At 45.0% G+C, this 14,541-nt stretch overlaps 1 protein-coding gene across 3 annotated transcripts in view; it reads left to right on the forward strand.

Annotated features, from left to right (window-relative positions):
* Window positions 1-14,036, forward strand: part of KCTD20 (potassium channel tetramerization domain containing 20) — a 30,483-nt gene extending 16,447 nt beyond the window's left edge. For all 3 annotated transcript variants that reach the window (XM_063356309.1, XM_063356308.1, XM_063356307.1), the window contains exons 2-8: window positions 4,749-4,948; window positions 5,665-5,944; window positions 6,845-6,947; window positions 7,490-7,610; window positions 8,578-8,775; window positions 9,288-9,398; window positions 9,996-14,036. In XM_063356309.1, coding sequence (XP_063212379.1) covers window positions 4,798-4,948; window positions 5,665-5,944; window positions 6,845-6,947; window positions 7,490-7,610; window positions 8,578-8,775; window positions 9,288-9,398; window positions 9,996-10,288 — 1,257 coding nt within the window. In that variant the 5' untranslated portion in view covers window positions 4,749-4,797 and the 3' untranslated portion in view covers window positions 10,289-14,036. The remainder of the gene's footprint in view (window positions 1-4,748; window positions 4,949-5,664; window positions 5,945-6,844; window positions 6,948-7,489; window positions 7,611-8,577; window positions 8,776-9,287; window positions 9,399-9,995) is intronic.
* Window positions 14,037-14,541: the final 505 nt, after the last annotated feature.

Consider the following 14,541-nt stretch of genomic DNA (forward strand, 5'->3'; position numbering starts at 1 on the left):
TCCCCGAAAAAGCTCTGTAACATGAATTGTTTGTGCCAAAGATGCATGGCTAAATAAAACTTCGTTTCCCATGTTTAGACAAAAACACCACTTAAATATCACTTCTGTATTTTGCTCACAACAAAAGTGTTGGCTCTGAGCAAGTTCAAATACAGATGAGTTCACTGTGACCATCAGCACGTGGTTTGGAGAAGAGAGATGCCTGTTCGGTTGCAGAGTTCATGCTTAACTGTCGTGCTCTGGAGGGAGGAGGGACCCACACGCTCCCAGCTAGGCAAAACCAACGGCCGGAGTCAGGTGTGGAGTTTGATTTTTGACTGTAAGACTGAAAAATAAATTGCAGCCTACTTAAGAGCTCTTTCTCTGATATCTAGTGCTGAACGTGACACTGGGCTTTTGATATTCATGAGTTCCCAGCTCCTAAAATCCAGCTGTCCACAAGCTGTGAGCCTTCAGCTCCTCTGCAGGCTGGTCCTTACCTGGTCCTTCAGGCTCCGAGCGTGCAAACGAGTTACTGAGAAATGAGCTAAGAAATCCGGGTGTTTGTTTTGCTCCTCGTGATCAATTCTGTGGTCCCAGCCAATTCATGCTCGCCACAGGGTAGAAACGTGCACGGAAACAGACCTCAAAAGAAGATGGTAACCTGCTAGTATTTGTGCTGCTAACCGCGGGGTAACTGCCGGTGCGCGGCCAGGGAGCTCGAGCAGTGAACGTGCTAAAAGTCAGCGTAACACCTAGTTAGGGCGGCTGGCCCTGAAGATTAGGTCTCTTTTTCCATGTCCCTGTTTTCTTTCATAAAAGACTTCCCTGCAGTGCTTCCCAGGGCTGTTAGGAGCAATGAGCAGTTAATATTTGTAAAAAGCTTTGAAGATGAATGGTGCTAATTATTATTTATAGGTATTCATTCTCACCACGGGTAGTTCACCTTGATCCTAGGCATGAAAGGAAACTAGGACATTTGTAAGCTGGTCAGGCACGAGTATGGCTTTCTGAAGTCTTTATGTACTAGTTTCCCTACTGAGTTGTACGCGTGATTGCAATATATTTGTCATGTTAAATGACTAGTTTGGGTATTTATTGTACCAGGCAGATGTGCTAAAGGAATCCTTGTTCATTTGCTTTGCGCATAATGTGTAGGATTTGGGCATGCCAAGAGGGGACAGAAGACACGAAAATAATGTTAGCCTGGCTTAACTCTGATTATCAGCAGGGCTGGACGTTTGGCTTCCCGTAGATTTAATGAGGAAAATCAGATCTGATGCTTGTAGGAGCCACCACGATTGCAAAGAGCATCTGTTTCTGGATTTTCCCATCTCTGCAGTTTTTAGCACCTTTCACTGGTGCTAAACCTAGTATAATAGAAAAGAATGAGAAGAAAGATGTCAACAGCTGGGGCTTTCTTTTCCTAAAAATCCTGCGTAGCAGGTTAAGCAGAAAAGGGTGGGGAAACGATCGAGGAAAATTAATGTAATGTAGTTCCTGCATATCTGATGATATTTCTATGAATAGTTTCTGAGATACTGCAGCAGAGGGCTCTGCTGAATGGCGTGCAGGGTCTCCTGAACTGTCTGTGCATTTAGCTCAAATCTTTGGGTGACCATGAAGTTACAGGTTGCTGCCTTCATCAAAGGCAATGTTATTGTTGTGATAATCCAGTCTGTAGGCATTTCATGCTGTTTGACATCGCTTAAATATGGCTTATAAGGCAAGCCTCTTGTGAAGTTATGGAATGTAAGTGTCCCTTGATAAAGCTGCTGTTTGCCTGGATATAAACTGCTTATTGATCTGACTCCCTGCCTAAATTCTCCTTTCTGCTAACTAACGTATTAAATAGTTAAGAGATTGTTCAGCCAGCACAAGGGGAGCTTATTGGCAGAACCACAGCGACAGAGCGCTCTTGAAAGAAGGAGGCCTAAGAAGTAAATTTTATGCTTATCAGGGTTTCTTAATGGGGTTCTTGTCAGCTCAGAGAGCAAGATCTGTTCCCAGGTGAGCGTGTGAGCATCTCCGTTTTAGCAGGGAGCTTGTTTCTATGCAGAAAAGTTTGAGGGGCACAAAGATTTCCTGAGACACAACCCAGTATGTTGTTTGTGTTCCTCCCAGTCTCAAGAATGACTCCTCTTAAGGGCTATCCCAAGGTGATTACGTCCACTCGACAAGGACTTTTTTTCCCCATCTCAAAACACTTTTGCCTACAGAAATCAAACTGCAGCTTTAAAAAAAATACATTTTGGCTTTCTGTGCAGTTACCAAATTTTAAAGCGTTTTGGTCAAAAAGTATATAGCATAATTATAACGTTTGGAATTCAGTAAATATGTTTGAAACCACAGAATTAGTTGTATAAATAGTTTAAGATTTGCTGTCTGGAAAACTCAATTTCCTCGCAATAATTACAATAGGCTGTATGAAATAGGGAGATGGTTGAATTTTTGTTGCTACCTTTGAAATTGTCAATTCTGGAATTGATTTAAAGGCGCTTTTTTTTTTTTTTTGGATGGGGTGTAGTACGCTGTGTGGGTTTGCGTATTTGAGTTTACTTCAGACAGCGTTTTTCTGCATGTTCTGTATGTTTACTCGTTTATGTGGCTCGTTCCTGTCCCAGTGGGTTTGTCCCGCAGTTGTGTGAGCGGGGCGGTTTGTGCAGTGCGTTGGTATGTTCTGCTGCGATACTGGGGACTCCAGACACTCGTGTCCCGCTGCCCAGCAGACTCCTGGCCCTCCTAACTGCCTCCTAACTGCCGCTCTGCTGGGCTGGCGCACGAGGGAAGAGGGCAAAAGATTGCAGAGGTTTATTCATGGGGAGTTTGTGGTCAAATTGGCCAACGAGGGTGGTGAGACGCTCGCACAGGTTGCCGAGGGAGGTGGTGGATGTCCAGCCCTGGGGACACTCAAGGCCAGGCTTGATGAGGCTCTGAGCAACCTCATCTAGTTGAAGATGTCCCTGCTCACTGCAGGGGGGTTGGACTAGGTGACCTTTAAAGGTCCCTTCCAACCCAGCACATTCTGTGATTTGTTCATGTGTGACCATGTGCAAGGCAGCATTCCCTTGGGTTTCTGATGGGACTGATGAGGGGGTTCTCTGCTGTGGGGTCCAGGCAGCAGGTGCAATGGGTCCCGGGGAAACAGCCGGGAAAGCGCCGGGAGAGGGAGTTTTCTGGGGTTGTGATAACGGCCCCGGCCAACGCTGGGTGGCTGGGGAGAGGAGAGGCGCATAGTGATGCGCCGTTAAGTTTACTGGAAGCAAGATGACCCTCGTAGGCTCCTGGTTGCTGTTCCTACCAGCCAGCCAGAGCCTTTAAAAAAGGAAAGAACACAGGAGCTTTTCACATGGTTTTGCTGTCGCCAAAAATCTTCCTCCTGATGAACATCACATGATGCATAAGCAACAGTTTTTCTAAAAATATACAGATCTACTAACACTGGCAACTTGATTTCGGTTTTACAGATGAAGGAATTGTTATTCCTTTTTTAAATTTCTCATTAAGAATGAAATGCTTACGCTGACTGCCAGTAACGACAGGCTTGAAGCCCGGCACTGAACTGCTCATTAAGGCCTTCATCCTCAGCAGGTCCTGACCAGAAAACTCGCCAACTCTTATTTGGCATTTTGTTGTTTTATTAGTGCTCTATTTTGTCTGGTTTGTATCTAGCCATGTCAGTGTTCTGCCATGCTTTCTGGATGGCACCCGCAGGCCCCGGAGTCTTAATTCTGCCAAGAAAAAGACACAGGACAATTGTTCTGCAGGGGGGAAATTGGGAAAATTCATTAATGAGGAAATTGGTGTTTTATGCTTGAGAGAGTGAAAGGAAAACACTTAAGGCCAAGAAAAGGAGAGCTGTTTCTTGTCCAAGGCAATAGCAGGACAAAATACATGCCAACGAGAGTGAGGGAAAGACGCAGCAGAAGAGATCTGTTAGAAGATATAAAGGAGTGGAGTGAAGCGAGTCTTAAAGATAGGAACAGGGGAAAAGAATTTCACTTAAGAGTGAAATGGCCAAAGTGCAAAAATGGAAGGTGTCTCTCTGTGTGTCCTGAAAGAACATTTAAGGTTTGAAGGGCATTGGTTAAAGCAGTGTGTGTCAGGCTGGGCCAGGGTGGGATGGATGTAAGGCCGCTGCAGTCGAGGCTGTTCTACGTGATATGGGGGTGTGTGTAGGACTGTATTGGGTTAAATGCTGGGGTGAGCACTATGTGGCAGGAGGTGATAAGTCAAGAAGGAGGAAGACCAAAAAAAAAAAAAAAGCAATCACTGGGAGCAGGGAACCTCCTAGTCAAACCTCAGAGTGGTTAAGAGGCAATGCCTGAGCTGTTAACTGGGAAAAGGTTGTATTTCGGGCTATAGCCACGTTCCCGAGCTCATTTTGCCAGTGCTGGGAATCAAGAGGTACATAAACATTTTTAAAGGGCTGGAGTGGTCTGGAGGTCAGGCAACTGCCTGGAGGGTTTTTGCAGGAACACACACGTGATCTAAAGACATTGGCAGCTTTAGACTTACTTTTAAAAAAGAAAAGGTTTATAGATTAAGTAGACCCCTGGTTACTTAATACCTCCCCTCCCCCCCCACCCCTTCCTAGGTTAGTGTAGGGGCATAACTGGCATCATAAGTGTCTCTGAAGCCCAGTGAAGTATCTGAAGAAAAGCCTTTGGAGCCTGAGGGACTTTGCTTGTGGTACCAGATACAGGGATTTGAGCTTCATTGCTTGGGAGTTTCTTCCAAAATTAACAACCTGGTATTTTCTCTCCCAGCTCTTCTCTTAGGAAACGCAACCAACTCCTGACGTCACGGAGGCCCAGCATGAATGTTAACTGTGCTGGTGGGACAGACTGGTCAAGAAATCCAGAGTCCAGTTGCTCTGTGGAAAACAGAAGTGTAGCAGTCCATGAGTCAGAAGAAAGTAATGTGGTGCTAGGAGGTCACAGCCCTGCTGCAGTTCCCAGGACTGAGGGTAAGGATAATGTAGCTTTAGAGTAGCCTTTAAGGGAGATGTTTATTTTTTTTGAAGGGTGTTATGTTTTGGAAAAATTCCAGTGTCCCAAGGCAGTTTGTACTGGGGAGTGCAGAATGTTCATACCCTGCCTTTGCCAGGCTGGTGTAAAGGACAGAGGTCCACAGCAGAGCTCAGGGTCTTGCTGTCTTGGCAACATCATCACATGGGTATGCCCTGGCCGGCCAACGTGCAGCTCTTCCTGAGACTGTCCCCAGGCAGATAAACCGAAAGCAGCGTGACAGTCCTGCCGAGCTGTGTGCCCACCAGGACCGGGCGTTGAGCATTGCTGGCTTAAACCTCCTCTAGTGTGGTGTGTGCTTCTGCTCCAGCCTTCTTGCGAGAGTAGGTGTCAGTGCTGGGCATCAGTGTCTGTATTTCTGGCCTTCTCTAATTCCTGTGCTCCTGCTCTTTTCCCCACTGAATCCATCTTATTTTAACAAGGAGTATTAAGCGTCATAGTTCATACAAAATTTTTTATCTAAAATCCAACCTCTGGCTCAATTTGAAAATGCAGTCTGGTTTCATGTCATGACACTACCCTGACAATTATGTATATTGACATCCTTTGTTGTTGTATGACTCAGTTTTCTCATTACAGTAGAAAGTGTTACTATGAAATTATGTTTTTCAATAAATTATGTCTTACCCTTGCCATATTTGTTTGTCTCTCTCAGCTTTAGATTCTGAATGCCGACACGCCGCTTGTCCAGTAACTCCCCAGATCACTAGCATGTTGTCTGCTCCTGAAGACACACACAACTGTCATTTCCAAGATGGAAGTAAGAGACAGTCAGAGTATTTTAATACCCAGGAACGCCATGGATGCTGCGCTCTGTCTTCAAGCATCAATTCACAAACAGTGGCTCCAGAGAAAGTGACGCTTGTGGTAGATGGCACTCGCTTTGCAGTGAATCCACAGATTTTCACAGCTCATCCTGATACTATGCTGGGAAGGTGGGTGATTTCCACCATTTTCAGGATACCTCAAAGGGGTCAAATGTTTGCTGAAATGGAACAAACCCTTAATTTTTGTTTTGTGATCTCATCTGCACGCACAAACGAAGTGAGGTTGACCTCATTCAGAATTTGGCTGTTTGTGAGGCCTTGAAGATAAGACCAGATGTAGAGAGAGTTGGTAGTTTTCTAGATAACATTCTCCCTTCAGTCCACTTCCTTCAAACAATGTGCACTTTCAGCTAGACACAGTGCGCTTTTGCCTTCTCTCTGAGTATTTGCCTTGTTTGTAAGTAGTACATCTGTTCACAGCTGATAAATTCCCTTCCAAAATGGGGAAAATGATAATGCTCCATCCCCCTTCTGCTGTTATCTTATGATACTCTCCCACAAGAGAAGTTACTCAGCTCCCTGTAACGTGGCTTAGAGGTTGTAGCCTATTGATGCAACAAGAAACACTCATTTGTTGTATTGCCACCAGCGCTTTGACCCCTCTCTGGCCAAAGGGAGACGGGTGCTGTGGGGTTACTAACCCTTGCACGGGTCTTTGTGTAAAACAAGGGATCGGAAGGCGGGCGGGGGGGTTATCTTGCATAGCCTCAGTGAAACGGCTTTATTGCCAGGGTATTTCCTGACCCAGGGTGGAATGAGCTGTTCCTTTAAACTGTGGTTGTTCCATACAATACAGTAGCTGTAGCGACAGACAGAGTCCAGCTGTAGGAGGACTTAGCCGAGACAGCTCTTGTGCTTATTTACTGCGTAAGCGATTGGAGTATAGGTTTCGAGTTACTGTATATACGTATCGCTGCTGGTTTTGTTTAACCTCACTGCACCTATTGGCCTCTAGAATTAGTGTGTTTAAGCATACTTGTGCACTTACATAGGTTTTTATCTATTCAGAATGTTTGGACCAGGAAGAGAATATAATTTCACCAGGCCAAATGAAAAGGGAGAATACGAAATTGCGGAAGGAATTAGCTCGGCTGTGTTCCGGACTGTGCTGGTAAGGAGATCTTTGCAGGTTGGGGGGCGGGGGGAACACAAACCAAAAAACAAAACAATCTGCTTGTCACATGTGCAAAACCGAGCCATCTCCCAGGCAGCTGCACAGCCCCTGGGGACATATTCTTTTATTACTGTTTTGCTTTGCGATATAAAAAGAAGGAAATATAATAGGCCTTGGTATGAGTCATCATTTCAGGTACTTGTTCCTGTTGCCTTTTACCTTTCTTGTGTCATGCCGTTGTAGTTCCTGAGCTGTGTCCTGTCCTTGTGGTTGCACAGAAACACATATTGCATATGAGATGTTATGAAACCCTGTGTCATGGGAAAACTTTTAACTGGAGCTCACCGTTTATCAGACCCAAGAGAATCTGCAGAGACGTAGATTCTCGGACCAGCATGGCTGTTTTGACTGTTCACAGAGCTATATATAACCTCTGTAACTCCCAAATGTTGGTTAACAGACCAAAGAACTAATTAAAAACTATCAGAGGCCAAGCTATTCTTAATTTTTCTCTCCAAAAATTGTCCTTTTATTTGCAGGATTATTACAAAACCGGAATCATTAACTGCCCTGATGGGATTTCCATCCCAGACCTTCGAGACACATGTGATTACCTCTGCATAAACTTTGATTTCAACACAATCAAATGTCAAGATTTAAGTAAGTATGGAGAGAAATCAGCTCTTAGGAGGTCACCTGCATGGTGTTGAGCAGTCTGATCCCGGGTCGGTGCATTTCTTAATTGTGTGCTTTAGTTTAAGCATGAAGGTATGGACTCCACTAGGACTCATGTATGTGTTGCATTTAAACAGCTTCCTTTTTTGCTGCATCAGTCCAACGTGAAGTGATTGAATCCTGCCGAACGCAGACACCTTGCTCAAAAAAGCAAACTGAAATTGTCAAAATTCCAGTCTCCTCTCGTAACAGAGGCTGAGAAGAAGAGCTTGCCGTTACAGCCAAATAAAATGAAAGCTAAGAGCAGGGTTATGACTCCTATCTAAAATGTACCAGAGAATCGTGAATAACTTAAGCTGACGGATGAGGAGCAGAGCAGGAACCAAAGACACCAAAGTTGGAAAGTAGTAGAGAGTTCCTAGTCACGAAGGGATCTGATTTGGAGCAGTTTTTTGTGGGTATGCTGGCAAAAAAAAAAAAAAAGTACTTTCAAGATAAGCAAATCTGTGAAAGGCACTATACTGAAATGGGGCATATGGTATCGTGGCACAGGCCGTGGGTGGAATTCGCTGCCCTGTCCTCTGATGAGTGATCACAGACAAGGCAGAAAATGTGCTTTCAAGGACAGAGGTTGTTGCTGGAAATTTAAGTATCATAATGAATTAATTGTTTAGTCTGTTACTGTTTTGCTGTATTGATTGGACCTTGGTGTTTTTTCAATGGTAATGTAATGGTTCCATGGTGTAATTTGCATCCCATTTGAAATGCAGTCTCAGGTATCTGATTGTGCCAGTTCTGGAGCTGGAGACGGTTGATGCATCTGACCATACGTTAAGGAGTTTGGCTAAAGAAGAATGCAGGCTGTGCTGTGGAATGTATCTGGAAAGTGTAGAGCTGAGACACATTTTCATACTGTGTGAAAAAGCTCATCATATGATTTTTGTCTCATTAGGCGCTCTGTTACATGAGCTCTCCAATGACGGTGCTCACAAGCAGTTTGACAGCTACCTGGAGGAGCTGATTCTGCCTATAATGGTGGATAGCGCAAGGAAAGGGGAACGTGAATGCCATATCGTCGTGCTGACGGATGAAGACACTGTGGACTGGGATGAAGATCATCCACCTCCGATGGGAGAGGAGTACTCGCAAAGTAAGGGCACCACGTCGGAGCTCCTGGCGCTGTGTTTAGTGTACACCCAGACGTGCGGCCATAAGAAAAGAACCTGTTGCCCAAACAGCAGTCTTCCTCCAGGAAGAGATGCTGGCACATGGAGTCCTGTTTCATACATTCCTTCTGAACTGGCTGCAGTTAGAGGCAGGATGCCTGGCTAGTTAGAGCTGTGCTCTGGCTGCCTGCGTTGGTCTGACGCCACGCACTGCACCTTTTCCTTTTGTTTACTGCCACCCCCTCAGCCTTTTCCTGGCTCCCCAGTGAGTGAATGCTCTTTGCTTTAAAACCCATCACCACCCATTCTATCCAGGCTGTAACGCGCAGCCCGGCCCTCCCACCAGGGAAGTGCAGACAATCCCGGTGATGAGAACGGATGCCTGAAGTAGTTCTTGGAAACCAGACCTGGTTTTTGGCATCCCCACAGCTGAGCATGTCATAAATGGGGAGAAGGTCCCTCCTCGTAGATTCTAATCACCCTTTTTTTTCTCAAGTCCTTTACAGTTCCAAGCTGTACAGATTCTTCAAGTACATTGAGAACCGCGATGTTGCAAAAGCTGTATTAAAGGAGCGGGGCCTGAAAAATATTCGCATTGGCATTGAAGGTAAAGTATTTCTTCAACAAAGGAAATCGTAAAACAGGTGACTCTATGGTCAGTAAAGCCTGGTTTCCTCTGGACTCTAGGCGTTTCCTGTTTTGCTCCGTGTTTTACTAGGCATTTATTTTTACGAAACTAGTAGAAGCTGGGCATGTTCCTTCACCTCTGGCATGTTACACTGAAATTGGCCGGGATGCTTAAAAGTTAAGGGAAAATGAAAGATATGCAGCATGTACCAGCAAGCTTTGTCTCTTTAGGACCGAGTAAACAGGAAACAGGAGTCAAATGCTTCCACCTGCCGATCCCTTACGGGTCTTAGAGAATGCTGTGCTCTGTCCTGGGAGACTCGGATTTTCCTAGTAGCTGTTAGTACACCAAATGGCTAATGCTGCGCAGCCGTTGGTCATAGGGTTGCACACAGGGCTGCACCGTCTCTTCAGGGGAAAAGGAAGCAAGCCAATAACGTGGAATGTGAGCATTTGTCCGCAAGTCCCCCCTGCCCCCGTAATTATTCCTGCCTGGCTGTTCTTCTGCGATCCTGTTGTCCCTTTGCGCAAGTCAAAAGGTGTGTGGTGCCAACTGACTGGCTGTCTGTGTTTTCAGGATATCCCACCTGTAAAGAGAAGGTGAAGAGGAGGCCCGGTGGCCGGTCAGAAGTGATATACAACTATGTTCAACGGCCGTTCATCCAGATGTCATGGGAAAAGGAAGAAGGCAAAAGCCGTCACGTTGATTTCCAGTGTGTTCGGAGCAAATCTCTAACAAACCTAGTCACTGTGGGTGATGACGTTTCAGAGGACCATGAGGTTGTAATGCATCACCCCCCACAAGTAGATGAACTCGACAGGCTAAACGCGCCCTTCTCCCAGATGGCTGTTAACGATCTACCAGATTAGTCGTGGCTCAGGGTGGAAAGTCCTGCTTGATGTGGGAACGTCTCAGCATAGTTTCATCCCAGGCGATGGAACACAGACTCCTACGAGGTGCTTTATCCTCGTTCGTGCTCTTACTACGTTGTCATATTTCAAGCATGTTAATAAAGAGCCACACTCCGTAGTCTAATTGTGCAATCAAAAGCAACGTCTCCTCAAACAAAAAGAAATTATGCTGTTTGTTTCTACTACAAAGGCTTTCAGACTGGTGGGTGCTGAATATTTTACCTAAACTTCTAAAAAGAGAAGCAGCAGTATTTAGAAACGTCTTGTTTGACGTGAGAGAGGCAATTCTGGGCCTGTCAAGACAAAGCTTTCCTTTACCATTAGGCACTTAGCTTTGCTTTTGTGATAATCAGTTACAAAGGACGCAACATCAAAGCAGGACAGATGATGCTCTTTCATCAACCAGCAGAAATGTAGCACAGTTGTGACAGCAAAATCCTGAGTGTGGAGGAATCTGTTTACACTGCCACCTGGCTTTGCATCCAGCATCTTGTACTGCTGTTCTAGGGAAGGACGAACTAGTTCAAGTAGGAAGCATATGCCTGTTTGCAGGAATTTCCCATGTATACTTCTCCATAAGTTGGAATCACTGTTTTTAGGGATGTTGTCTGTTAAGTTCAGTAAAGCGAGTAGATCGCGCTGAAGGAAAAAGCAAATAAGAAGAGGTTGTAGTTGATATTTTACCAACAAAGTAAATCTGTTTAGTAGCCTAATAGATGTAAGAAGCTTTCTAGAGGTGACTGTGCATGCTAAAGACTTTCAGTTGTCTCCATCCCCCTGCTAAGGCAAAAAAAAGCCAGTGGAGGAGCTCCCAGTACAGCCAGTTTACTACCTGAGTAAAATCCTTGATCCTCATCAACCTTAGCCAGCCAAAATTCCTGTAGACTCTCCAAGGAGCACTCCGCTGTTGCAGCGTTAAAAGGCCAGCTACTTTCTTCCCAGTTTGGAGCTGACTTGGACCGTTTTGCTGTCAGGCAGGTAAGAAATATCAATAGCAAACAAAGCGTTCAGTAGCGAAAAATACACATACCTGGGAACTACTCTCCTTTGCTGCTCTGAATATATTATCCTAGTCTGTGGTTAAGGCTCTGTTCAGTTTGGATTCGGGGCCAACAAAGCTGTGACTGTAAGTATAGACTTACAGTTTAGCTCGGTTACTTATATTAGAGCCTTGCTGGTCCCGTTCCTGCAGCATGGAGTTACCCGTAGGCTTCCTTAACCCCCTGAACAGCTCACGCTCCTGATGGCTGTGTAGAGATATTACGTACCCAAAGCAGAGTACTTAAACGTGGTGCTGGTGCAAAGAAAAGCTGAATCCCATTCAAAAAGAAACAGGGGGAGAGAGCTCCTTTGCAAAGTTAAGTTCAGGTCAGTTCTTCTCTTGCAATTGCCTGCTGTTGAAACCTGTAACACTTAGGCATTGAGTTACCTGGTTATCCTTGGCAAAATAGAGGTAGGTATCAGTCTGCTCCTAAAAAGTTTAATCCTTTGTTGTCAGGGTTGCATCATCAAACCAATTATTATTCTCCATCTGTCTGCAAAGTACGTGGTAGACTTAGCACGGAAGATTGCTGTTACTGTTTTGCTGCTAATGAGGCGGGTTTTCTTCCTCAGTGTAAGGAACGTGACAACATCAATCACAAATTTTCCTGGAGGTTTATGGGTGTCGTTTTAGTGAAGAGTAACAAAATCTCTGCCAAGGCATATACTTGCTGATATATTTAGTTCCCATTTGTATGGATGCAGGTTCCATTATTTGCAGCGTTTCTGTTCTTAGCTTCTTTCCTAAGTGCAGCAAATAGATTTCTTCTTTTATAAGTGCCTATGGGAAGATTTCCAAAAGTGCTCCAGGACTTCCGGAGAGTTTGGGTGCCCAAGTCCACCTGATTACTTTTGAAAATTCCTCCCTGCGTGTCATTGGATCGGTTTAGAGAAGTGTCCTTCAGTGTCTGCACAGAGGTGGTGTGCAATCACTTTCCATTATTGCTCTAGATGAATTTCTATTTTTGTAGTAGAGAAAGGAAGACACATGGACCATTAACCTTCCAGCCGAGGGCCAGACCAAACCCATCACCTGCCTTGGTAACGAGCCATTCCCACAAGTCAAGCAAAGGCACTGGTGAGACTGTCCCCCAGCAGTGATGGAACTTGCCCCACAGCCCTATGGATTTTTGTGTGTGTGTGTGTATTTATTTTTACAGCACTGTAAGTTTTAAGTAAATGTGTATGGGTATCGACCAGCTGACTTGGAATCGGAGTATACACATGTTCGGCTCTAAGGACTAGAACGTGCATGTTGTTGAGCACTGCCCTGCAGGACTGCGTCAAGGCATCAGATGCCGAACATCTGACATGATCATCGAATCGCAGAATGGTTCGGGTTGGAAGGGACCTCAAAGATCATCTAGTTCCAGCCCCCCTGGCCTGGGCAGGGACACCTCCCACTAGACCAGGTTGCTCAAAGTCCCGTCCAGCCTGGATTGATGCCACCTTACAGGACCTGACAGCTAAGTACCACCTTCAGCCAAAACAAATCCCACCGGAGCCCGTCCCTGAGCCCAGTGTTAGCGGGGCCTCTTGAAGGATTTAGCCAGTTTATTAGAAATGGTGACCCCAGGCACTTCACTGCAGCCAGCCATTGCCTGAGGGTTACAGACTGTCAATGCCTTGGAGGAGCTTGTTGGTGCTCTGTGTAATCAGTTGGACCTTCAGCGTGGGCTGGAGGTATCTGGCTTCCGTGATTTCCACACAGTTTTTATTAGTCCAAAAAGCCATTGTAGTTTGTTGGCTTTCCCAAGTAATTAAAGATGAATTCTAGATTATTTTCTTGGTAGTGTGAGTTCCCTTAGAACACTAAATGAAATTGAAAAAGTATGTGTTTGCTTTTCCTCCTTCTCTCATTGTCACCTACTGTTCAGGTACGAGATCCAGTTTTGTCTTATTCTAGAAATACTGGAGTGTTCCCTGTGGTGTGTACGAACTACAGATGTATGGTTTCTTTTCTGTATTAAAGTATAAGTTATACGTGGCTTGTTTGGCTCTTTTAAAAATTGTTTTAATTGTGGACTAGAGGAATGGGCAGGGGATGGATGGCTCAAAGGCTGTGTCCTTGCTTCATAAAGTGACCCCGAAGTCTTAGAAGTAGTTTTGCATCAGACAGAGCCTGGTTGATTTGGAGCAGCCGCGCAGAAGCGTCACAACCCCTTGTGCTGGGAGGACCTCGATGTTCAGCAGCTGAGCGCAGTGATGTTCTAAAAGCAGCACATAACCCAGGTATGAGACAACACGACTTGACCCACAAGCTGTGTGGCACCTCTAACAGGCCCTTCTGCTATTTTTGGTTAGATACTGTGAAAGATGCTCTCCACTTCTACCTACTTCGGTCTTTGGAAGAAAACATTTCCATCTGCAGTGTTGGATGTATTTCAAAGGTTTTCTTGATGAATCTTGAGAAAAGCGTTAAGAGTTTGAACAAAGCTGGAATTTAGTGGAATTACTGAAGTGCTAAAAGGAGCCTGTACTCACAAGTGGAGCTGTCACAATGTGAAGCAATTAAATAAGAACTGCAAGTTGATTTTGGCGTGTAACAGACTGGTAGGAAAAAAAGGAAGGGTCATGGCTTTGCTTCCAATGCCACTTGCTCACTGCTTATTATCCCTTTTAAAAATAGAAAGAGGAAAAGATTAAAAACAACTTGCCCTGAAGTTGGTAAACTGAAGTGACATTTACCCAATGCAGACACCCAGGCATGAGTCAGGCCAGGGTTGTCCACCCCTGCCAGGCACGTTCAGCCCAGGAAGGCTCCATTTTTCCGAAGCTCAGCCCTGTCTTTCATCGTTAGTGATGCTCATTTCTTCATGTCTGCTGCATCTCTTTTGGAACTGCAGTCTTCAACCCACGAGTTACCCCTACCCAAGCCCTTGGTTCTAAAATCTAAACTATGAAGTCTGAAAAGAAAAAAAAAGAAAAAAAGCCCTGAGAGATTCCAGTTTGTAAAAACAAAACCTGCTAGCAAGAGTGTGTTTACTAAGAGGATTTTATTTACACAATGCAATGTAAAGATCATTCCATAAAAAGTTGGCTCCCCCCACCCCCCAGCAACACACAATACACCTGCCAGATTTTACAGTGCAATTTAGTAACGGCTTTTAAATATTTACAGAAAACTTTTTCAACTTAGGGGTTAAGGCAGAGTCAGGGCACAGTGATAA

The sequence above is a fragment of the Chroicocephalus ridibundus genome, chromosome 20 (genome assembly GCF_963924245.1).
Source record: "Chroicocephalus ridibundus chromosome 20, bChrRid1.1, whole genome shotgun sequence".
Lineage (NCBI taxonomy): Eukaryota > Metazoa > Chordata > Aves > Charadriiformes > Laridae > Chroicocephalus > Chroicocephalus ridibundus.